At 41.6% G+C, this 26793-nt stretch overlaps 1 protein-coding gene across 1 annotated transcript in view; it reads right to left on the reverse strand.

Annotated features, from left to right (window-relative positions):
- Positions 1-3070: 3070 nt before the first annotated feature.
- LOC128590611 (uncharacterized) overlaps positions 3071-26793 on the reverse strand; it is a 48435-nt gene continuing 24712 nt past the window's right edge. Inside the window, 1 exon segment of the mRNA XM_053597961.1 lies at positions 3071-3127. Within this exon segment, the coding sequence (XP_053453936.1) occupies positions 3071-3127 (57 nt within the window).

Genomic DNA, 26793 nt, shown 5'->3' on the forward strand with positions numbered 1-26793 from the left:
AATCTAAATGCTATTTCAGCCCAAACTGACCAACATTTTACTGGACTAGTTTGAAAGTGTAGACAGAGAAAATAGAAAAGAAAAAAGAAAAACATATATATGGGGGTGTGTATGTGTGTGTGGGGTGCCAAGAATGAGCCCGCGGTTAGGTACCCATACATGTTTCAATAGAGGGGTGAGATTTTTCACTCTATCATGACTGAAGTGTATGAAAATTGCACCTCTTTCTGCTTAGTCTTCTTTCTTTCTTTCTTTTTTTGTAGAGACAGAGTCTCACTTTATGGCCCTCGGTAGAATGCCGTGGCGTCACACGGCTCACAGCAACCTCCAACTCCTGGGCTTAAGTGATTCTCCTGCCTCAGCCTCCTGAGTAGCTGTGACTACAGGCGCCCGCCACAACGCCCAGCTATTTTTTGGTTGCAGTTTGGCCGAGGCTGGGCTTGAACCCGTCACCCTCCGTATATGGGGCCGGTGCCCTACCAACTGAGCCACAGGCGCCGCCCATGCTTAGTCTTCTTTCACACTCATCTAGTAAAGAGAATGACTTATCTAATTGGTGAACTTGAGGAAGACACTGATTATACTTGGCCCAGTACCTTTGGGTGTTCTTTAAGGTTTGCCTACCTGCAGAGGATACATTCTGAGAAACTGCACAATAATAATAAGTGCAAACACATAAATAGAATTTACTGCGTTCCAGGCACTGTTCTAAGCATTATATAAATGAATTCACTTCTCTTCACAAAACTTTTAAGTAAAAGATATAATTATTATACCCATTTCACAGATAGGGGAACGGGGGCTCAAAGAGGTTTAGTGAGTTCCCCAAGGTCACGCTGTTGGTAAATGTTTCTTTTTCTTTTTTTTTTTTGGCCGGGGCTGGGTTTGAACCCGCCACTTCCGGCATATGGGACTGGCGCCCTACTCCTTGAGCCACAGGCGCCGCCCAGTAAATGTTTCTATATGTTCTTCCAGAGGAGGCCTGAACATTCTAGCTAATACAGCTTCTGTTGGGCAAATGTGATTAGTATTTAAAAATTCATTTTGCTATAGATCTGAAACCATTAACATGTTCTATAATCAGTTTCATAAGTAATTAAGGTAATATTATTTTTTCCATTTGTCTCTTGAGTCTTCTTTTTTTTTTTTTTTTAGAGACAGAGTCTCACTGTACCGCCCTTGGTAGAGTGCCGTGGCGTCACACGGCTCACAGCAACCTCTAACTCTTGGGCTTAAGCGATTCTCTTGCCTCAGCCTCCCGAGCAGCTGGGACTACAGGCGCCCGCCACAACGCCCGGCTATTTTGTTGTTGTTGTTGTTGTTGCAGTTTGGCCGGGGCCGGGTTTGAACCCGCCACCCTCGGCATATGGGGCCGGCGCCCTACTCACTGAGCCACAGGCGCCGCCCGTCTCTTGAGTCTTCTAAATTGCTCTGTCTTATACTCAGGGGGAGAAGAAAACATGTGATTACATTTATTGCCCCAAAAGCCTGACATTTAGAAGCCAGAGTTCAGGAAAAGTAACATACATAAAAATGAGTTTTCAATGCTGAATAGCAACACCTCACTCCTCCCAAAACAAATGACCCCTCAAATGCCTCCAAAGAGGATATTCCAAACTCGTTATATCTTACTGATATCCCTAAAGTGTTGGAAATGTTCTCTGTCGGTGCTATCTAGTGCAGTAGCCACTAACTAGCCACATTTAGCTATGGAGCCCTTGAAAGGTGTCTAAACAAATTTTAATTTATTTTAATGTGAGTTAATTCAGTTTTTTTTTTTTTTTTTTTGGTGACAGAGTCTCACTTTGTCACCCTTGGTAGAATGCTGTGGCATCATAGCTCACAGCAACCTCAAACTCTTGGGCTCAAGCGATTCTCTTATCTCAGCCTCCCGAGTAGCTGAAACTACAGGCACCTCCCACAACGCCTGGTTATTTTTTAGAGATGGGGGTCTTGCATTTGCTCAGGCTGGTCTCAAACCTGTGAGCTCAAGCAATCCACTGGTCTTGGCCTCCCAAAGTGCTAGGATTACAGGCAAGAGCCACCACACTTGGCATCCTTGGGCTAGTATTTACATGTAACCAACATCCCACGACATGATTATAGTAGGATATTAAATTAATGAAGCACGAGAATACATGAAGTGCTGTATTGGAGGAAGTTCTAGAATCAGGGGTCCTCAAACTACCGCCCGCCGGCCACATGAGGCGGTGTGATTGTGCTTGTTCCCGTTTTTTTTTTACTTCAAAATAAGATAGATGTAGCGTGCATAGGAATTTGTTCATACTTTTTTTTAAACTATAGTACGGCCCTCCAACGGTCTGAGGGACAGTGAACTGGCCCCCTGTTTAAAAAGTTTGAGGACCTCTGAAAACAGCCAACATTCATTCATAAAGACCTCAAACTCCCTTGCTCATAACAGAGTTATGAAAAAGTGGAATGGGGGTGGCGCCTGTGGCTCAGTCGCTAAGGCGCCGGCCCCATATACCGAGGGTGACGGGTTCAAACGCGGCCCCGGCCAAACTGCAACCAAAAAATAGCCGGGCGTTGTGGCGGGCGCCTGTAGTCCCAGCTACTCGGGAGGCTGAGGCAAGAGAATCGCTTAAGCCCAGGAGTTGGTGGTTGCTGTGAGCTGTGTGAGGCCACGGCACTCTACCGAGGGCCATAAAGTGACACTCTGTCTCTACAAAAAAAAAAAAAAAAGTGGAATGGGGCGGCACCTGTGGGTAAGGAACCGGCCCTATATACCGAGGGTGGCGGGTTCAAACCCGGCCCCAGCTGAACTGCAACCAAAAAATAGCCAGGTGTTGTGGCGGGTGCCTGTAGTCCCAGCTACTAGGGAGGCTGAGGCAAGAGAATCGCGTAAGCCCAGGAGTTGGAGGTTGCTGTGAGCTGTGTGATGCCACGGCACTCTACCGAGGGCCGTAAAGTGAAACTCTGTCTCTACAAAAAAAAAAAAAAAAAGAAAGAAAGAAAAAGTGGAATAGAGAATGAGAGGATTTTATGAAGAAGGTTTTGGGAGAGAAAGTTGGTAGAATGTTGGGATTCCTGCTCACTCCCTGAATGCCCCTTACCTCTTCTCTCTGTCACCGCCCCTCAACACAGGAAAACCTAGAATGATAATAAGCTGGAAAGGGGGAAATAGTAGGAAAGGGTAAAAGCGCAAAAGAAGACCACATTCCTCACACCTCCATCGGTAGACAGCTCAAAGAAGGCTTCAATGGGAATGAGGTGAGAAGATTTTATGTTGAAATCAAATTTAAAGCTTTGACTACTTTCTAGGACGTTTTGCATTTCTAGCTTGAGACAATGTTTGCGCTTTAAAAGATCAGATAATTTTTTTTTTTTTTTTTGGTTCTGAAGGAAAGTACTACCAAATCCAAAAAGGGGGGAGGGACCAGATATGTAGCAGCACCCCTCGCCCCCTACCATAAGAATGTGACCTTTTGTAACTGTCCTAGGAAATAGCCCCAAGCTGAAGCAGATAACCGGTAACTGGTTCTGAAAGAAAAAAGCTAAACAAATGTTTAATTGCTGATCTTTGTCTTAAGACAGATGAGTAATGAACCAGAGTTCTTCTTATCTGGAAAAGCCCCTATGTCTGCTACCCCTCCCTAAAGCCCCTGCTATGTCTGCTACCCCTCCCTAAAGCCCCTGCTATGTCTGCTACCCCTCCCTAAAGCCCCTGCTATGTCTGCTACCCCTCCCTACTTTATGGTTTTTGCCTTTATAAACTTGTAAAACCTGCTGTTCAGGGCTTGACTCCTCGGCTCCTAAAAGAGTTGTGAGTCAAGCCCCAGCATGCTGGAATAAAATCCTCTTGCTGTTTGCATCAAGCGCCGTCTCTTGCAGTTGATTGGGGTCGTCAGAGCTCAGGGCAGAGTGGGGGGTCCTGCCCCAAGTCTTTCAGTTCTTGGCCGGGGCTGGGTTTGAACCCACCACCTCTGGCACATGGGACCGGTGCCCTACTCCTTGAGCCACAGGCTCTGCCCCAGATAATTTTTTTTTTTTTTTTTTGTAGAGACAGAGTCTCACTTTCTGGCCCTCGGTAGAGTGCCGTGGCCTCACACAGCTCACAGCAACCTCCCACCCCTGGGCTTAAGGCAATTCTCTTGTCTCAGCCTCCCGAGTAGCTGGGACTACAGGCACCCACCACAATGCCCGGCTATTTTTTGGTTGCAGTTTGGCCGGGGCCGGGTTTGAACCCGCCACCCTCGGTATATGGGGCCAGCGCCTTACCAACTGAGCCACAGGCGCCGCCCTAATTTTTGTTTTTATCAAAGAGTAAATAGACAGATGGTGTTGAATCACCCCAAAATATGATTCCTTGGTATAAGGATTATTTTGAATTAAAGGCTATTCATAATCAGGAAACTCTGAATGAAGACTTTCCTCTGTCTACCTAAAATCTTAAAGGACTGCTAGACTCCTTATCACATGCTAATAGACCTGGCCCTAAGGTCATTTGAAGCACAATACCTGTCTCTCAGGTTAATATGCTAGTCAATCTTTCTCTCCATCTACACAGCCCCACCTTAGCAAGCACTTACTACACCTATACTTTCTTTTTTTTTTTCTTTGTAGAGACAGAGTCTCGCTTTATAGCCACGGCTCACAGCAACCTCCAACTCCTGGGCTTAAGCGATTCTCTTGCCTCAGCCTCCCTAGAAGCTGGGACCACAGGCGCCCGCCACAACGCCCGGCTATTTTTTTGATTGCAGTGCAGCCGGGGCCGGGTTTGAACCCGCCACCCTCGGTATATGGGGCCGGCGCCTTACCAACTGAGCCACAGACGCCACCCTACACCTATACTTTCCAGTTTTTCTCCCCCCTTCATTCTAAAAGGCATCCTTAAAAGCCACTGACTGGGCGGCACCTGTGACTCAGTGAGTAGGGCACCAGCCCCATATACCACGGGTGGCAGGTTCAAACCCAGCCTTAGACAAACTACAACAAAAAAACTGCCGGGCATTGTGGCGAGTGCCTGAAGTCCTACCTACTTGGGAGGCTGAGGCAAGAGAATCGCCTAAGCCCAAGAGCTGGAGGTTGCTGTGAACTATGTCACTTTGTCACCCTCGGTAGAGTGCCATGGCATCACAGCTCTACCGAGAGTGAGACTCTGTCTCTAAAAAAAAAAAGCCACTATCACTGGAACTTTGGGAAATCACTCTTGTTGTTCCCCCCATCCACATGGCATTTGGAAATAAATCTTTCTCTTACTAATCTACCAGAGCCGTGAGTTCATCTTTTCAGCCAACCAACCAAGGGGAAAAGTGGGAAAGTTTCCCTGAAAACCCAACAGTGTCATAAGAGATGAGTTTCATCCAAACATCATCAGATGTTTCTGTTAAAGTAAGCATTCTTCCCAGTTTGCTGTGGACAGTCCTGTGGTTTACAGTTATTATGTCTGTGGTCCCAGGGTAATTGTGGATAGCACTGCCTCTGATAGTTAATAGTGTCCCACATTGGACAATAAACTTCGTGGTCAGCCTGTTTACAATTTTATGTCTTATGGATGTAGGTCAATTTTCGAATTGGCCAATTTATTGGAAACCAATTGGCTAAATTTACTATTTGTCTTTTTTTTTTTTTTTTTGTAGAGACAGAGTTTCACTTTATGGCCCTTGGTAGAGTGCCATGGCATCATACAGCTCACAGCAACCTCCAACTCCTGGGCTTAAACCATTCTCTTATCTCAGCCTCTCGAGTAGCTGGGACCACGGGCACCCGCCACAACGCCTGGCTATTTTTTGGTTGCGGTTCAGCCGGAGCCGGGTTTGAACCCACCATCCTCGGTATATGGGGCCGGCATCTTACCGACTGAGTCACAGGCGCTGCCCTACTATTTGTCTTTTGCTTTTAACATTTGACTGGTTTTCATTTTATTTTCACAACAGCTATGAAATATCTTTCACTGGCCAAAAAAAGAAAAAAAGAATGATGAGAGAAGTCAGAGGCATTGGGTTTTTATAGACAGGAGAAGGATTACTCCCACTGGGCCGATGTAACAGGACAGCGGAAGACCAAAGAAAGCTGTTTTTCCAATTACATGGCATGAGTCCTCCATACTCAAAGCACCAGCTCCATAGTCATAATTCCCAGATTTTTCCACCCATCTGCCTGTCAAAACCTGGAAGAGTTCCCTGCTGCATCACACTCTTTATAGGCACAGCCAAGCACCCCAGAAAGTCTCACACAAAAAGTGCTTCTCTGAGAGTAGAGAGTAATTCAAGCAAAGGCACAAACTGCTGCATTGTGGAAGACCAGGTTCCTTTTTTTTTTGAGACAGAGTCTCCCTATGTCACCCTTGGTAGAGTGCTATGACATCACAGCTCACAGCAACCTCCAATTCTTGGGTTTAGGTGATTCTCTTGCCTCAGCCTCCCAAGTAGCTGAGACTACAGGCACCCAGTTCTTTTTTCTTGCAGTTGCCACTGCTATTTTAGCTGGCCAGGGCTGGGTTCAAACTTGCCACCCTCAGTATATGGGGCCAGCACTCTACCCAGTGAGCCAAAGGCGCTGCCCAGAAGACTAGGTTCTTGACACACCAGAGATTCATCACAATCTTGTCTAAAATCTTCCACTTTATATACTAATCATGGTTTTCTTCACTCTTTGTTTGCCTAATTGTTTTGTACACCACTCATACATTCTGTCCCAAACCAGTTGCATCACTCAGCTTCAGTGCCTGGCTCGGGAGTCTGAGGAGCACTTCAAGACCAGCGGCCTCTTCAAACACACTCCAGATCAGGGTATTCAGTGGAGGGGACAAGCCAGCCTACGGTAGGCTTTGTGTGGGTCAAAAGGGATCTCCCAGGTAGGGTTGCCGGGTCTCATGCCTGTAATTCCAGCACTCTGGGAGGCTGAGGCCTGTGGATTGCTTGAGATCAGGAGTTCAAGAGCAGTGGAACTGAGAAAGAGTGAGACCCCATCTCTACTAAAAATAGAAAAACTACCCTGGCTGGTGTTGTGGTGGGCATCTGTAGTACCAGCTACTAGGGAGGCTGAGGCAGGAGAATCACTTGAGCCCAAGAGATGAGGTTGCTGTGAGCTATGACAACACAGGACTCTACCCCAAGCAATAGAGTAAGACTCTGTCCCCAAAAAGGGGGTGGGATGGGGATCCAAAACCACCTTATAGCTATCTTTGTTTTCACTCTTTATTCTGAAAGGCCAGACAGACCCCATTTTGCACTTTCTTTCATCTTCCACTCATCACTTGCAGAAACAGGCTGTTAAACAAACATCCGATGGAGACAGGGGATTAGCCCAGAGTTACAGCAAACCCTTATAAAACCACATTCCTATCTTTGGTTCCCCTTGCACTTACCCAACATCCCACCCTGTAGATCTAACCTTGCCAAGTCTCTTGCTTTTGTAAACTGCTTTGCTTCAAGGATTCCTCCCCTCTACTGCCCCAACTGAAAGAAAGATATAAAAATTTCCTCCCATTGTCATTAGGCCCAAGAAGCCGGCCAATAAAGGCCCCCATACTCAGTTTGAACAGTGTGCGTTTTCTCTGTAATTCCATTGGTATTGGGTACAACAATTCTTCTGCTAATCTCCTTGTAATTTTTTTCCAATACCATCTCATTCAACTTTGCATTTATCATTATATTCCTAAATTACACTTTTGATATGATTAAACGTTGGCTTTTCATCCTACTATCAGAATTTCTTCCTTCAGTAGGTCCTTGCCCTTGGGAATTTGAAGAATGAACTCATAGACCACAGATCAGTGGTAATATAGGATTTATTCTAGACAGAAAGGAATACAGGAGTAAAAAGGACCAGGGCTTCCGGCAAAAGTTGAAAGTCTCCACTTGAGCATTGTGACGGGCGCCTGTAGTCCCAGCTACTCGTGAGGCTGAGGCAAGAGAATCGCTTAAGCCCAGGAGTTGGAGGTTGCTGTGAGCTGTGTGAGGCCACGGCACTCTACCGAGGGCCATAAAGTGAGACTCTGTCTCTACAAAAAAAAAAAAAGAAAGTCTCCACTTGAGTCCTGTGTCTGGAGGCAATTGTAGTTTGGAAAATTACAATTGGTCAGGACTTTGTAAGTGAAAAAACACTTTTTCAAAGTTAATTAGTGTATTAACAAATGAATGAATGCAGTCCCTCCACCCCACAACTTTTTTAGTTTTTGCAGTTTTTGCCTCAGGGAAGGAATTAGAGTGTGTACTCCCTACTCAAGGTGGAACGGACACCAAACTTTTCAGGCTGCTTTGTTCATGACCTTGCTAGAGCCCAGAGGGTATGGCCTGGAAAGGGAAGCCCGTTAGTGCCTGGAGATGGGGGTCTGATTTCTGAGCTCACCTGGGCCTAGAGACTGAGTAGTCCCTGTTCAGCCTTGAGTGGGGGAACTGTGTATCAATCCCACCCACCCATCTCAAAATGACCTTCACTAATACTGCTTCAGAATCTCTACTTAATCTCAGATAGTCTGTAACTGAGGGGGGCACTGTAGTGCTGCCATCCACTTGACCTCAAGCTTAGTTAGGCAGACATTGCAGGCGTGGGAGCAGGTGGCTTCAAGAAACAGCAAGCATTTTTGGAACTGCTGTAACACAGGATGAATGCAAAGGTAATAAATTCAATATATTTCCTTAATTTTACTTTTTTTATTTCCAGTTCTACCTGAAGCCAGGGTTTATTTTTCCCTTTTTCTAATGTAGAGTTTACAGGCAAATTTTGAGTATGTTTTTCTATTTGTTCCCTATCCTCAACCTTCAAGTTACTATAATTGATTTTACTTTTCCTAGAAAAATATTTTCCTTTTAATAAAGCAGTATGAAAGTTAAACAGAGGCCAATCAATAGTCGAATGGTTTCATGAAATACCCAATTAGAATGTAGCAGCTGTCCTCACTTCCAATTTGGGAAAAAAGCAATAAAAACAGATGTTTTGTGGTTTGTTTGTTTGCTAGATCAGAGAAAATTGTTTCCACACTGCTTTGTTGAGATTTCCTGATGACTGAGGGAGAGCTCTTACAGGAAATAGCTTATTTTCCTCTAGAATTCAAATTCAAAGATGTCAAGGTCATTTCTAGTTCAATTCTCTGGATTAAATCATGATGGCAACTAGTCTATTATTTACTGCATCTAGCTTTGAAAAGGTAATACTTGAATGATAGCACAAGGAAGAGGTGCATTAGCCTAATTGGCCCTGGAGTTTCTGTAGTTTTTATGTCAAAGACAATCTGGTGCTCTGATGAAATTAGACAAGAGCATTTCAGTATTTTCAGGGATCATACGATTTACTCACTTTCCAGCACTTCTGAAATATTCAGTGGCCCTTCTACTTCTGTCTGTTCTTCACCAATGTTAGGTAATTGCCCCAGTCGTAAAACTTACCTCATCTCCTTGTCCTAATTACCCCCTGAAAATTTAAACTTATGGCCTGCCCCTAATGGCTCTTCCTGCCAGAGCAGTAACTCCTTATTGACTATTCTACCATCCCATCACCATTCTAAGACTCTCCTCTAACTGAACCTATGTAAAGGTGCGTGCTCTCTCGCTCTCTCTCACTCTCTTTTCTCTCTCTTTTTTCTTCTCTCTCTTCTCTCACTCACTCTCTTGCTCTCCCTCTCCCCCCTCCTCTCTCTCCTCTCCTCTTTCTTTCTTCTCCTCTCTCTTCTCTCCTCCTTGGCGCTACTCTGTAGCATCCCTCCCTAGTCAGTAGAGACCTTTTGTACAAGCCTCAGTGGTCTGTGAGATCTCTGCTGGTCATGAAGGAAAGTACTACCAAATCCAAAAAGGGGGGGGGACCAGATATGTAGCAGCACCCCTCGCCCCCTACCATAAGAATGTGACCTTTTGTAACTGTCCTAGGAAATAGCCCCAAGCTGAAGCAGATAACCGGTAACTGGTTCTGAAAGAAAAAAGCTAAGCAAATGTTTAACTGCTGATCTTGTCTTAAGACAGATGAGTAATGAACCAGAGTTCTTCTTATCTGGAAAAGCCCCTATGTCTGCTACCCCTCCCTAAAGCCCCTGCTATGTCTGCTACCCCTCCCTAAAGCCCCTGCTATGTCTGCTACCCCTCCCTAAAGCCCCTGCTATGTCTGCTACTCCTCCCTACTTTATGGTTTTTGCCTTTATAAGCTTGTAAAACCTGCTGTTCAGGGCTTGACTCCTCAGCTCCTAAAAGAGTTGCGAGTCAAGCCCCAGCATGCTGGAATAAAATCCTCTTGCTGTTTGCATCAAGCGCCGTCTCTTGCGGTTGATTGGGGTCGTCAGAGCTCAGGGCAGAGTGGGGGGTCCTGCCCCAAGTCTTTCAGTCGAGTGCGCCCTTTCAACCTATGACCTATGAAGTGTCAATTTTAAGAAATGTTTGTGGGTTTGTTTATTACAAGTAGTGTGATTCCACTACATAGCCAGCTTCTTCATGAGGTGATGTGTTTCAAACCGTACTAGGCTATTTCAAGCAGAGGATGAGAGAATATTGAAGAAAGTCAAATATTGGGCTAGAAGGTAGTTTATGCCTTCTAAAATTTTCTTGTAACGTGTATGCACCTCATAAGAAAATGATTTTAGACCAAGTGGGGTGGTTCATGTCTGTAATCCTAGCACTCTAGAAGGCCAAGGCATGTGGATTGCCTGAGCTCACAGGTTCGAGATCAGCCTGAGCAAGAGCAAGACCCTGTCTCTAAAAAAATAGCCAGGCATTGTGGCGGGCACCCATAATCCCAGCTACTCAGGGGGCTGAGGCAAGGGAATTACTTGAGCCCAAGAATTTGAGGTTGCTGTGAGCTATGACGCCACAGACTCTACTGAGGGTGACAAAATGAGACTCTGTCATCAAAATGATTTGAGAGCATGCACCACCATAATACACAAATTCATTTACTTAATAATGATATGGATATAGTACCTTAATATTATAGTACACACATTAAAGTTCACAACAAAAATAAAAATTAGAACATGATGACTTTTACATGAATCTTTAGAAAAAATAAAACATACAATTAACATAATTCAAATTTTAAAACAATGCATACCTTTAAATGAATGGTCCAAAAAACAGCTTTTTTATTTTTTTTTGAACAGAGTCTCACTGTACCGCCCTCGGGTAGAGTACCATGACGTCACACGGCTCACAGCAGCCTCTAATTCTTGGGCTTACGCGATTCTCTTGCTTCAGCCTCCTGAGCAGCTGGGACTACAGGCGCCCACCACAACGCCTGGCTATTTTTTTGTTGCAGTTTGGCTGGGGCTGGGTTTGAACCCACTACCCTTGGCATATGGGGCCGGCGCTGTACACACTGAGACATAGGCACCGCCCAACAGCTTTGTTCTTATTGAATACAAATTAGTCTTTGTTTTAAAATTTTTAGTCAATTTTATAAATATTTTTCATAGTTTGAGAAAAATATTTTCATAGAAATTGGTTGCTAATGAACTCACTTCTGAGCTCTAAGTAACTACATATATATGTATATATATATATTTTTTTTTTCTGTAGAGACAGAGTTTCACTTTATGGCCCTCGGTAGAGTGCCATGCCATCACACAGCTCACAGCAACCTCCAACTCCTGGGCTTAAGCGATTCTCTTGCCTCATCCTCCTGAGTAGCTGGGACTACAGGCGCCCACCACAACGCCTGGCTAAGTAACTACATATATTTTCTTTTTTTTTTTTTGTAGAGACAGAGTCTCACTGTACCGCCCTCGGGTAGAGTGCCCTGGCGTCACACAGCTCACAGCAACCTCTAACTCTTGGGCTTAACGTGATTCTCTTGCCTCAGCCTCCTGACCAGCTGGGACTACAGGTGCCCGCCACAACGCCCGGCTATTTTTTTTGTTGCAGTTTGGCCGGGGCTGGGTTTGAACCCGCCACCCTCGGCATATGGGGCCGGCGCCCTACTCACTGAGCCACAGGTGCCGCCCCTTATATATTTTCATTTTATCTGCTTGGCCAGTTTTGCTTTTAAAAATATCCAAGTACTATTTTTTAGATGATAAATGTCAAATTTTGTTTCTATATTGGAATTGAAAAATAAAACAAAACCAAAAGCATTTTGAACAGTTTTTTTTTTTTTTTTTTTGAGACAGAGTGTCACTATTTCCTCCTCGGTAAAGTGCTATGGCATCACAGCTCATAGCAACCTCAAACTCTTGGGCTTAAGCAATTCTCTTGCCTCAGCCTCCCAAATAGCTGGGGATACAGGCCCTCTGCCACAACGCCCAGCTAATTGTATTTTTTTTTTTTTGTAGTTTTGTTATAGTTGTCGTTGTTTTAGCTGGCTCTGGCAGAGTTCGAACCCACAAGCCTCAGTGTATGTGACCGGCACCCTACCTACTGAGCTACTGGAGCCACTTGTGCTGAAGCATTTTTTTTGTTTGTTTGTTTTTTGTAGTTTTTGGCCGGGGCTGGGTTTGAACCAGCCACCTCCGGCATATGGGGCTAGCGCCTACTCCTCTGAGCCACAGGCACCGCCTGTGCTGAAGCATTTTAAGAAAGGGTTTACAGGAGACTTGTGGTAGCCGTGTCTCTGGGGAGATTGAGAACTTTGTGTGAGCAGGAGTGGCTCAAATGCTTTGATGTTCAGATGATTGTAGTATTATTTAAGATAAAATTAGTTTTAAAACTGTTATTAAAGTTCAAATGTTCAAAGATTATAAAATTGCCACCTCTGTAATATTTCTAAATTTGCTAGATTAACTATGAGCTTATGTTCTTGATTTTAAGCCTCTGAATTCTGTGAGACCTAAGACCATGTTCCCCATACTTAGACCAGCAGCTGCAGGACACAGCCTAGCCCACATGGCCCTTTCTTCCCTGCTCCAACTTTGTTGGAACAGCTCCTGGCTGTTCTGAGAGAAACTAGATGTTCCTGTTTCCTGCTTTCAGTCTTGAACTCAGCACCTGGTAAAGGACACAGGGCCTGTCCTTTGTGGCCATCTTTGATACCTTGTGGCCATGTGAGACTTAGGGAGACAATGAAAAGAGATCAGAATGATGCCTATTCTGTCAGAACATTTTTTTGGTAACTTAAAACCTTAAAGTCATGTTGTTACTGGAATTTCTTCTTCAGTAGGTCCTTGGTCTTAGGGGAAGGGATTAGGGTGTGTGCTCCCTACTCAAGGTGAAACCACCCAAAAATTCAGACTACTTTTTTGGTGTCCTTGCTGGCACTCAGAAGGTGTGGCCTGCAGGGTGCAGCCTGTTTGTGCCTAGAGATGGGGGTCTGATGTCTGAGCTCACCTCAGCCTGAAAAATGGTGGGTCTCTATCTAGCCCCAAATGAGACAATCCTGTATCAATGTTATATTCCATGAAACATCTCTCATTTGTAAAATGTAATGATTTGGTTGTTAAAATTCTTTGGGAAACTTGAGTCTTTGTCAAAGAATAAGATTTTTGCCTTTAAAACCTTGCAGTTATCAGTTTAGCTAAGAGAATAATTGACTTCATAGAAAACTGTGATCCTGTTTTGTGAAAAGTGGTCTTTTTGAGAGTAAGAGAAATTAGGCAGAAAGCAAAAAGTTATTGTGTAAGAAAGGAATCTTGTGTGGTAAATTTTGTCTGGAAACAAAATGGTTATTTAAGAAAATGATGGGTGGTGCCTGTGGCTCAAGGAGTAGGGCACCGGTCCTATATGCTGGAGGTGGCGGGTTCAAACCCAGCCCTGGCCAAAAACCACAAAAAAAAAAAAAAAAGAAAAGAAAGAAAAGAGGTGTCCAGACTATGTTAAGAAATTAAGGTTGACTTTATAAGGCCAAAAAGCCTGTTGAAAAGACTAGTCAGATACTTCACCAATAACATTTCCTGATCTGTGGTGAATAAAGAATGTCATTTTATGACAGCTCTGAGCATCACAATTTGCTTGGGGATCTCAAGAGAAAGAGAAATTTACCCAAGGTATGCAGATACCTAATAGCACAGATGAAACCTGGGCTCATGAGAGGCTTTCAAGTTTAACCCGAGATTCCTTATAAAAGTTTCCAACAATGCCAATTTTAAAAGGAAGAAAAGCCTACATGGCTAATAATTTTTCTTGCTGCACTTTATGCAAATAAACCCAGTATACTGAAAGTACAATTTATTTTGGCAATTAAATTAGTTCTGCTATAATTTGTTTTTAGTAAACTGAGAAAATAGAGAAAAATGGTTCAAAAGGGGAAAAAACTGTGGCCCACCTGCATTAGATTCCAGGTCTGCAATGCCAGCTCATAAAATGAGACATGGCTATTTTACTAAACTGATCTGTTAAATAGGACTAAGAGATTGGCCAAAGAATATAGAATTATATATAGTAGTTATATTGACTCTGAATCTTAAGGCTCAACAAGGGTCGCCTGTTGGCTACACTGGAAAAATTTGTGCAGTGTAAACACTATCTGCTGTGTCTATATAGATACCTCAGGAAAAATTGGAACCTGAATATTCACTTGAATTGTCCAGAACTTTGGATTAGTTCTGTAGGGACTCTTAAAGTTAGGTATTATCTTAAGAACTGTTCTAAGTCTATAAATAGGAATACTAATGTTCTCATTGTGTTAACCTTAGCCTTAAAATCCAGAATTTGTGGGTATTTGTAAGCAACTACTAAATGGTTTCATTCTCTTATGCTGAACCCAACCTTGACTTTATCCCTGTCAGTGTAAGGGAGACAAAATGCCATAATGTATACAAGGTGACGGAGATCATGCAGAAGACAGATGAAAGCCCTGGGAATTTACATGAAAGACTGTGTGAAACATACAGGTTGGCCAAACCATTGTATGAAGTTACAAAGTGGGGAAAGGGCCAATTGAGTAGAAATCTGGCCAACCAAAAGCCTTCAAGAGGCTAAGGAAAAACTTTGGGCAGCCCTGGTGCTAGACCTCCAGGCCACGCCTTTTGAATTGTACATATCAGAAGGAAATAGAACAGCTGAGGAAGTGCTCACCCAGAATGTAGCATTCTGGGCAAGACCAGTTGCTTACCTCTCTATGCAACTTGATGGTTTTGAAAGGATGGCCTCTATGTCTAAGAACATTTGCAGCCACTGCCAGGCTGGTGCAAGAGGCTGATAAGTTGACTTTGAAACAATACTTAAGAGTCTGTGTACCATAGCAGTGGTCACTCTTATGAACACCAAAGGGCACCATTGGTTGACCAACTCATGCCTCAACAAATATCAAAGCTTACTGGGTAAAAATCTGAGGTTGGTTATAAAGGTTGTATGCATAAGGCCATACACTTAGGATAGAGGCAAAAGAAAATTAAGAGGCTTTGGGGAGATACTTTTACATTCCCTTGGGGGCCACCCTTGTCAAGAAAGTCAGCCAGCATTGTGTGACATGCAACCAACAAAATGCAAAACAGGGACCATCCTTTCCGCCTGAAATTCAGTCCTATAGGGAAGCCCCTTTGGAGATGTGCAAATGGACTGTATTGAGTCATCCAGATATGGAAGAAAGTGGTACTTACTAATTATGATCTGTATATACTCAGAATAGGTGGAATTCTTCCCCACCAGGCTTGAAGTAGTAAAAGTGTTGCCCAGAGAGATCATCCCATGGTTTAGGTTGCCACTTGGGCTCAGATCTGACAACGGACTGGCCTTTGTAACAGAGATAGTGCAAATGATAGCTAAAGCCTTGAATATCACCTGGAAACTACATGTAGCATATAGGCCTCAAATCTCAGGCAGGGTAGAGAGCATGAACAGAGCCCAAAAAACAGGAATTCTTTGCCAGGAAGCAAAGCTTAATTGCATACAGGCCTTGCCACCGGTCTTGTTCATACAGACAAGTGTATGAACAAGTGCCTTGCCACTGGTCTGTGTCCATCAATCCTCTGCAATTTAGCAGGGACTCCTAAAAGAATTGAGAGAGACTGAATTAGAACCCTTAGGAAGAGTAACAAGGAAGATCTCCACTTGGGTAATCAACCATGTTCTGTTAGTCTTTTGTGTCTGTACATCCTTTCTGTCTGGGGGATCAAGTCTGGGTCAAGGATCAGAACCTGGTCTCCCTCAAACCAAAGTAGAAGGAGCCCTACACCATCATTAGCAGCAAAGATGGAAGGGATCCTTGCCTGGATCCATCATAGTAGGCTGAAGAGAGCTTCACTGCTCCATGGGAAGCAAAGGTAACTTTTAACATGGTCAACATGCCCTACTCCAGCCACATACTGGGAGCTGGCTGGTCAATGCATGGCTGAAACCTGAGACTCATGGGACTTGTCTTAATTGGACTTTGGACTCTTGGAAGGGGAGAGGAGGAATGTGATTTGTGCATTCTCACCTAAGATAGGATAAAAGGTGACTTCTTTATAGCTTTTATGACTGTGAAGGCACCCAGAAGGGAGCTTGAGGGAGCTTGCACTCATAATTGGACACAATACTCAACATATGACACAGGGAAGAGTGAAAACTCCCCACCCCCAAGGCCTGGAGAGAGAATCTGAGAGAAGTCACAGTCCCTGAAATCTGAATTCTGGTCTAGACCAGGAAAATAGGAAAGCCCTGCCAGGTGACTCTGAAGTTTGATGCCTACAGCTCCATGAGAAGGTGCTGCAGCAGAAGGAGCTGGGAAAGAAACTACAGCACAGATCAGAAATACTTCTGTGCCTTAAACTTTACAGAAAGTGGTGTAAGGTCAAATGTGAAAGTTGGGAATCTATGATAGAGAGCACCTGAGACAGAACTACAGCAAAAGAAATGTACTCAAAAAAAGTAGTGAAGACAAATTGCTCCATAGAGTCAATGTAACCTCTGGAGCTACTCTTGCAAATTAATAACCAAGTAAAATCATATGAACACCCCCAAAATAGCCGGGCATTGTGGTGAGCCCCTGTAGTCCCAGCTACTTGGGAGGCTGAGGCAAGAGAATAACTTAAGCCCAAGAGTTTGAGGTTGCTGTGAGTTGTGATGCCATGGCACTCTACCCAGGGTGACAGCTTGAGACTCTGTCTCAAAAAAAAGATAATAAAAATAATAATAATAACCAAGTAAAATCATATGAAAAACTACCAGCTCCTACAGAAGCTGATACCAAGACCCCAAATTAAAATATATAGAGTCTCAAAAGTGGGGAATGACTGAGGATACTGGGGAAGGGTGAGGTCTAGGTGAACAGAGGTCTTCTCAAGGAGACCCCCAGGATACACCTGCAAGGTCCTCCCCATGGTAACTCAGCTGTTAGGAATTTATAAAAACTTAACTTCCTAGACCTGAAAACTAACTCTTGGTTCCGCTTCTGGGAAAGCCTCCGATTCTGTAAAAGCCTGAGCCCATTTCCCCAGCTTAATCAAACTGACCAATGAGAAAGGTACCCATGGGCTGGAACTTTTTGATTAGATATAAATAAGGGTATACCAAGCCAGTCAGGGAGCGAGGCCCTTTTGAATTCTATGCCACTGTTCCACTGGCTGAATAAAAAGCTTTCTTCCTCTTAAATACAGCATTTGGGTGTTCATTCTCTCCATTGGGTCTCGTTTTCCTGAAACACTACAAATTTCTAAGAGCTGAGTCACCACAGTAAGGACCTCACAAGTGTATCCTCCAGGTCTCCTTGAGAAGACCTCTGTTCTCTTAGACTTCACTTTTTCCCGGTATCCCGAATACTACTCCTTGGATGGGAGAAGGAACACGGTCTATAATCTAATCAATAAATCTCCATCTTTCAGTGGACATGTGTTTTGGTGCTGTTATCTTCTCAAGTGTTTCTTAGTTTTTCCCTTCCTTATTTGAGACAGAACACGCCTAGCGTGGATTAGAGTAAAATGCTCTATCCTAGCTTGGTGAAATGCTCTGCTAACTTATCCCACCCCCTACCCCCCCACAACAGGTCTTTGTTATGAAGAAGGCTGTAGGCATTTGTGACAATTAGAACTGTACTCCCACCCCTGCCAAAGTCAGAAGGGGATGGACCTTTCTAAACTCTTCATCTTGAGAGCCAGTTTTGGAATAATGTACCAAACTTCTGTACCATGGCCTCTCTTCTATTTCTAGGACTCTAATTTTTTTTTTTTTTTTGTAGAGACAGAGTCTCACTTTATGGCCCTCGGTAGAGTGCCGTGGCCTCACACAGCTCACAGCAACCTCCAACTCCTGGGCTTAAGGGATTCTCTTGCCTCAGCCTCCCAAGTAGCTGGGACTACAGGCACCTGCCACAACGCCTGGCTATTTTTTGGTTGCAGTTTGGCCTGGGCCGGGTTTGAACCCACCACCCTCCGTATATGGGGCCGGCGCCTTACCGACTGAGCCACAGGCGCCGCCCTAGGACTCTAATTTTACATGTGATAGATCCTTTTTCTAGGTCACATGTATTTCTCATATTCCTTTATGAAGTTTAGGTTTTTTTGTCTCTCGTAATTTACTCAGTTTTTCATAACATGTATTTCAATTTATTCATTCTCTTTTCAGTGATGCTTAACTTGTTAAACCCATCCACCAAGTTCTTTATCTTGTTAATTGCATTTTTCAGCTCAGAATTTTGGTTTGATTCTCCTTTGTAGTTTACATATAGTTCCTTGCCAGAAAGACCACACTGTATTTTAACTCTTTGAACATATTAATCACGGTTACTTCAAAATTCATGTTCAACAATTACATAATATGGATCTCTTATTTTTCTTTACTTTCATTCATTCTTCTTTTTATTTTTTTGAGTTTTTTGAGACAGAGCCTCAAGCTGTTGCCCTGGGTAGAGTGCCATGGCATCACTGTTCACAGCAACCTTCAACTCCTGTGCTTAAGCAATTCTTTTGCCTCAGCCTCCCAAATAGCTGGGACTACAGGTGCTGGCCACAACGCCCAGCTAGGATCTCTTATTTTTCTCTCAGTATTTCTCAAGTATTGTCTTCTATTATGCCTGATTTTTCTTTAATGTCAGAAACCATTTATGAAAAATTATATATGACTTAAATCTCTAAATAGTATTTTCCCACAGAAGTTACATTTTCTTTTTTTACTAAAGTGCTAGGAATCTCAGATAATCTCATTCTAATCAGCAATTGAGATGATTTTTATTTGAGTCTTATTTCTGGGTTCATCCTTGTTTCCTTACTTACATTCCCCAAAAGCCCCTAACCCTACTCCTTTTTGTCACTGGAACTTCATGAGTCTATAAAGTATCTACTTAGCTTTAAAATCAGCAGTTACTTTGGAATTGGCAGACCATAGGTTCACCTCTCTGAACTTCCATTCTCTCTGGGATCTTGGTCTCACAAATCTGGTTGGAAGCTTTTCTATGGCTTCAAATAGATGTTATTTTATTTTATTTTTGTCCAGGACTTCTAGTTCTAAGTCAGGATTAGAATTATGGAAAATACTTTTGTTTTAATAGGCCCACAGAGAGTAATAGCATTTGTTTAGTCTCTGTATTTTAGAGATCTGAAATTTCAGTCCCATAGCAATTAAGAAGCAAATAAGGGGGCAGCCTGTGTGGCTCAAGGAGTAGGGTGCTGGCCCCATATAACTAGGGGTGGTGGGTTCAGGCCCAGCCCAGGCCAAAGCTGCAAAAAAAAAAAAGTAATAATAATAATAATAAAAAAGAAGCAAATAAGGTCTGGGCCAGAAATAGGATGCATGCCTATTTTGTGGCAGTATACTAGGGATCTAAATTAGCTACTTTTAAATAATATATTCTTTAAATTTCACCAGAAACCCTAGTTGATGTCATATGTGCAGTTTCTTTTTGTACTTTCCTTGCAAACACCAGTTCTGGTAAAGGCAGCAAAATTTTAGGGCATGTAACTGAAAAGGAGCCTGTAAAGTTAACTGTCACTGTGGGAATTCTGTGGTTAAGCAAGATCTATAGTGATTGGTTTCTCTTTTAAGCCTCTACAGCTAGTTTATTCGATTTCCTGATTACAGAAACTTTGCATAACTTTACTTATGCAAACTTGAGCAAGCTTCCCAAAGTTGCTTTAAATAGATTCTGAACTCCTACAAAGAATATCTCCTGACCTTACCCTGTGCCTTTTATATTCCCTGGATCATGCAAATAAATGCTTAGTAAGTACCTGACGTATGCATGAGTGAACGAATGAAGCCAATGACATTCTCCAGATTTTCTGAAAACATGAAACGTCAAACTGAAGTTTTTAAAAAGAGCAGATTGCCTATGGTTCAAGCTATTATTTGCCTTCAGGGCTTAAAATAATTTCCAAAGGTTTGTATATCTTAAATCTGTTTTCAAATTAAATTTTTGTATTTTTATGATAATTTACTCTTTCTCTGGAAGAAGATATTGCCATTGACATTTTCCTACCTTGTATGTAAGGGATGATGCCAAGATACACTAATGAATCTGACTAAATGGAGAAAAATTAAAACTTGAACAGCATTTAATGATTTCCAAATATATTTTTCTTGAACATGGCAAAGGTATGCATTAACATTATGTTATTTCTATACCAATTTTTTTTTTATTTATTGCACTCTACCTACTTTTTAAAGCCATCTTAAAAGTTATGAAAATAATAATAGATAATTAAAGAAGATTGTGAATCTTTGGTTTTTTGCTAGATATTTAGAGTGGCTGATTGTTTCTGTTTGTGAAATTTAATAGGGTTTATTTTAAAGGAATTTTTCTTGTTTTATTGTATTCAATAGCAATACTATGAACTGTTTAAATTAGACTAACTATGTAGAAAATACTATCAATAGTCCTGTTTTTATTACAACTGGTGGTTCTAGCCCCAAAAGGAAATGTTCCAACTAGATATATTCTGAACATACAGCATTTAATGTTAAAAATATAAATATGGTTTGGTTTGAACAAAAGCAGACCATTTTGCATTGTTTATGTGAGTTCTTTTGGTGTTCTCTTAAGAACTTTATATGTAGAAAAGAAACTTCAGAAGTTTACCATGTGTATGATCAATCTATTAAATTTATAATTTTAAAATCCCGATACTTTCTTAAGCAAACTTCACAGCATTACTGTATTATTCACTTGTGAGAGTAGTAAATTTTAATAATCACTTTTATAATACCGTTAGATAATATTGGGAACTGTTTAAATAAACACCTTCACCATTTCATTTTGCAGTTATAAGTCAAAGGTACTTCATTTCTTTTTTAAGTATTTCAGTTGTCTTCAAATGGATCATGCCTACTTAAACAACTCTTATAAATATAATAAATTGAATTGTTAAATATGGTATACCTAAAATTCTCTCAGATGTCCTAACGCTGTGCAAAAATTTAGTAAATTTGCACTTAAAAACCGTCTAAGTCTAAATTAATTATTCAGTTTTGCATGTTAAATTAATATAAGAAAACTTGCATTCTAATTAACCAAATTCCTGTTAAAATTACTAATATATAATGTCTTTTATGTACTATTCTTCCAAACACAAAAAAAATTGATTCTTATGCTTCTCTTAAACCCTTAAATTCTCAATCCGTATGTTCCTGTGGTTAAAAGATACATACCTATAAGAAATAAAATGAAATCTAATCTAATTCATTCACTCATTCTTTGAATAGATATTTCCTTAACAACTATTATCTGGCAGGCACTGTGTATAACACAGTGAACAAAGAGAAGAAGCTTGGCTCAGCACGTGTGGCTTAAGCAGCTAAGGCGCCAGCCACATATACCTGAGCTGGTGGGTTTGAATCCAACCTGGGCCCGCCAAACAATGACGGCTGCAACAAAAAATAGCTGGGTGTTGTGGCAGGTGCCTGTAGTCCCAGTTACTTGGGAGGCAGAGGCTGGAGAATCGCTTGAGCCCAGGAGTTGGAGGTTGCTGTGAGCTGTGATGCCATGGCACTCTACCCAGGGCGACAGCTTGAGGCTCTGTCTCAATAAATAAATAAATAAATAAGAAGCAGCTTGCTGTCAGGGAGAGGGCAAATAATAGCAAGTATGACAAATAACAAATAAGTATAACTTATGGTCTGCTAAAACTTGATCTATGCCACAGAGAAAAATAAACTTGGAAAGGGGCTTGTAGCAATTTTAAATAGGATCACCAGAGAACTGAGCTTCCTTATGATTGTAGATTTGAGTAGGGCCGGAGATCTGGATTTGCAGATATTCAGAAACTTTGGTCTTCATGTCATCTGAGCCATAATTTTTGGTCACTAGTTTACCAACTACAAAACATACAGAGGTTAGTCTCACAGCTCTTCTTGTCTCTGAGACCACATTCAAAGAATGAGGACAAGTGTTTGAGAAAAAGGAAAGAGTGTATTAATTTGCCAGCAAATGACGAGAATGGCTGACTGCTCTCTGAAAGGACCATTTCTTCCCCACAAGCAGAAAAAAGGGAGTGTGTAAAGGGAGAGATTTCAGCTTCCGCACACTGTGAGGGTGGTTCTGAGGGATACCATCTCTAGCAAAGACAATCTTGTGGCCTCCCTGAACCTAAACCTCCCAGACTTCCACCCCACAATTCCCTTGAGCCATCCCCTGAGGTACAAAGAGCAAAAGACACTCCCCTGCCCCTCCCATCTACTGGCCTGGGGCAGGGATGCAAGTTTTAGTTGTCAAAAAGGGTGAAGGGGAGCTCACTGCCTGTAACTCAAGCGGCTAAGGCACCAGCCACATATACCAGAGCAGGAGGTTCGAATCCAGCCTGGGCCTGCCAAACAACAATGACAACTACAACCAAAAGAAAAAAAAATAGCCAGGTGGGCACTTGTAGTCCCAGCTACTTGGGAGGCGGAGACAAGAAAAACGCTGAAGCCCAGGAGTTGGAGGTTGCTGTGAACTGTGATGCCACAGCACTCTACCCAGGGCAATAGCTTGAGGCTGTGTCTCAAAAAAAGAAGAGGTGAAGGGGGTTTAAGGAAATAGAAAACATTTTTACCCCTTTTCAGGCCATTATTTCTGTTACAATCTTACCTAATTTTCCTTTCAGTCACAAAAGTCTTTAACTCTTACCCAGGTGGACACTTCAGAGAATTCTGCATGTCTTTAAGATACATAAAGTTATCCCTTTTCATGGTAATGAATTCTGTTTATATTTTTCAGGACCTCCAAACTCATATGGATATTTAAAATGTTATCTGATAGACTTTTGGATATTTCATAGGTTTTGTCTATGGAATAGAGAAAGATGGTTTACACAGGTAGTTACATTAGAAGATTATTCTACCTTCAGAAACATACAATTTTCTTTTTAAATGCACAAAATATAAATATTGCTTGGAATTGTATTAATAGATGTTTTTCCTGAGAAAATCTACTTATTTCATTTAGAAAATGATACTTAGAAGAATATATTTAAAATGGTAGTGGTTTCCAAGAGTAATTACATTAGACTTGCATAAATAAAAGATTGGGAAAGGTTGCTAATTTATTTCTAAAAATTATATTAACGTATTTTAAACTTCATCTGGCCAATTTCATTGAAATGAGCTATACCTGTTTCCACCAATGGAAATTGATAAGAGAAACAGTAAAAATTTTCCGTGAGTTAATTTAACAAAAAGAGTAACTTGCCAATATTTTAGGTTCATTAGAGTTTGATAGGATTTCTGTGTGACTATAAGAAAAATATCAGACATAAATTGATTAAGATTTGCTGATCTCATTTAAGACCCACATGGTACAGAAACTAAATTACGAAATCTATGTAGGACATTAAATTGCATGGCATGTGTGCATACAGGTGATGTAATAAGCTGACAGGCTTTTTCAAGTTAAAAGTTTTAAATAAATATATACTTGTATGGCACACAAAATATTAACTCTCTAAAGCAGAATCACAATTATTCCTCCTACTCCCACTCCAAGACCTAAATTGCTTCAAGTAGTCAGAAGGAGGAAATTGCTAGAACTGGAAAAGCTTTCCCTAAGCCTAGAGGGAGGAAATAGCATATGTTTTGTGAGTAGCTGGAATGGGGAGGTGACAGGGCCTTCAGAGGGAACAGCTACATGGTACACCAAGAAAAGTTTCATTTGAAAGGCGTGGGGGATCTCCTAGTGACCAGGACATAGTGGACATCATAAAAATGCTTTTTGAATGAATGTGTAAATATGAAAACAAGGATGACGATATAGAGGAACAGCTAGAGAACACAAAAGAAAAGGCTAAGAGGTAAGATCTGCTGGAGATGATGTCATCTGAAGTAGTGGACAAGAAGTTTGGCATTTTAGGAATATAGAATTGCTTAGAAAATTCCAGAAATAATTGGTTTGGGGTTATTGAGTATAACTTGAGATGTGGAGATAAGAGCAAAATAAAATTTAAAAGATAGAAATTCATCATACTATGAATGCATTTTTAAGCCAACTTAATATTTAGTCCATACACAATGAGGAAGCAGCAAAGAAGTGATATTCTTAGGCAGATGTGATATGGCGCTGATTTGGAGGATAGATTTGATATAGGTAGTGTTGGGGGCCAAACACAGCCCCACATGATCACCTACTCCGTCCGTTCCTCTGATACCTGTGTTGGAACTATTTGCTTCCCACCTACACTCTTGCCCTTGCCCCAGGAGTGAGGTGCACATTCCTCCACAGTCAGAAGCAATTAAGAAGAGAGATGTGAGATCTCAAAGTATCAAAAATCAGGTCAACCTTGCTATTTCTCTCCTCCTTACTTCATGCTTTATGTTTAATAATCTGGCTGTTTCTTTCTTCCTATGATCAAGCTCAAAGCTCTACTCAAGTGTCTACTAAGACCAGGGCCATGTTTCAGTGTTGCTAACTGTCTTGATTAGAAAGTTATCACTGCTATGTGTAAAATTTTTTGTGAATTATAAAAATATATCCTTTTTTTGAAGAAACAGGTGAGACTTAAGACTCACAGGATTCAAATTTAACCCATATTTACTCCCTTGCTAGACACCGTTGTATTGTTTGCAAACTGAACAGCAATACATATTGTCGACCCTGCCTGAATCCTGTCAATTATCCCTGAACCTCAAGCTCATAACCCTCCTGTTGCTGTTAGATTTCTATCACTGGATTGGGCACCTGTCTGAATTTCCACCATCACCTTTCTGAAATTATGGAGCTCCTTTTAGCTGCTAGTACAGTTTAGGATTTTAGGGGGAAAAAGGCTTCATTTGAAGTTTTATTTTAGAGAAATATTGAACTTTTTTAAAATTTAGGTTTAGAAACCATATATTAAGGGTACAAACTACATATTAAACTTTCTTCTTCTCTTTTTTTTTTTTTCAGTTTTTGGCTGGGACCAGGTTTGAACCTGCCACCTCCAGTATATGGGGCCAGCGACCCAATCCTTGAGCCACAGGCACCACCCTATTAAGCTTTCTTTTATAAGTTATTTATACATATTGATAATAGAAAATTAATATTTTGTTTTATCATGTGGTTAAATTTCATTTTTATAATTGGCCAAAGTCCCTACTATTTGATTTTCTTTCTCAAGAATGCCACTTAAATTGCAAATCAGGTACTCACATATTTGCGGATCTCTTTCTGTAACCTTTATTCTGTTCCATTGTCTACATGTATATTATTACATCAATGTCACTCTATATTAATTACTCTGGCTTTATAAGAGTTATATATATATTATATATATATATACACACACACGTATCTTCTCTTTATGTGTACTAATGTTTTGTGGGTTTTTACTTGAATGTCTACTAGCTTGATTTTAATGTACTCAAACTTCCTTTTAGGTAATGTTTATGTGGTATATCTTTTTCTTTTTTTCTTAGCTTTTCAGCGTTTTATATTTCATGTGACTCTCTGATAAGCACTGTATAATTAGCCTTGATTTTGTTGCGGTTGTCCAATAAAATAATCATTGTCTTTTAATTGGAGAAATTAGTTCATTTTTATTTATTTATTTTTTTGAGACAGAGTCTCATTATGTCACCATTGGTTGAGTGACGTGGTGTCACAGCTCACCGCAACCTCAAACCCTTGGGCTTAAAGCAATTCTCTTGCCTCAGTCTCCCAAGTAGCTAGGACTACAGGCACCTGCCACAAAAACCTGGCTAATTTTTAGTTGTAGTTGTCATTGTTGTTTGGCAGGTCCAAGTTGGATTCAAATCCACCAGCTCCAGTGTATGTGGCTGGTGCCCTAGCCACTGAGCTACAGGCTCTGAGCCTCATTTTATTTATGAACTGATATGTTTCAGTTTAAATCCATCATTTCATTATTTGTTAAGTATTCATTTGTTTATTCTGTATATCTTTTTATCTCATTTAGGTCAGTCACTGCTCAAAAAAATACATAATTTAAGTTATCTTAGCAAGATCCCATTACTAAAATACAAACAAGTAGGGAAACTTTATACGTTGAAATAAAAAAAACTTCACCCAATACAGAAACACACTGTGAATGAGGCAGGATGTAAAATTAGCAGGCAGAGATCTGAAAAGACCAAAATTGGAGAAATAATGAGTGGGTAGCTATTAAGGAGACAAATCTTAAGAAAAATTTAGCATCGGGCGGCGCCTGTGGTTCAGTTGGTAAGGTGCCGGCCCCATATACCGAGGGTGGTGGGTTCAAACCCGGCCCAGGCTGAACTGCAAACCAAAAAATAGCTGGGCATTGTGGCAGGCGCCTCTAGTCCCAGCTACTCGGGAGGCTGAGGCAAGAGAATCCCTTAAGCCCAGGAGTTGGAGGTTGCTGCGAGCTGTGTGATGGCCATGGCATTCTACCAAGGGCCATAAAGTGAGACTCTGTCTCTACAAAAAAAAAAAAAGAAAGAAAAATTTAGCATCTAAGGTACAGTGGCTCATGCCTCTAATCCTACCCCTCTCGGAGGCTGAGGAATGAGGATCACTTCAGGCAAGGAGTTTGAGACCAGACTGAGCATGAGCGAGACCCTATCTCTATAGTAAATAGCAAAATTAGCTGGACATTATGGTGAACATCTGTAGTCCCAGCTACTATGGAGGCTGAGAGGTAGG

Source organism: Nycticebus coucang, chromosome 1 (assembly GCF_027406575.1).
Source record: "Nycticebus coucang isolate mNycCou1 chromosome 1, mNycCou1.pri, whole genome shotgun sequence".
NCBI classification, from domain to species: Eukaryota; Metazoa; Chordata; class Mammalia; order Primates; family Lorisidae; genus Nycticebus; species Nycticebus coucang.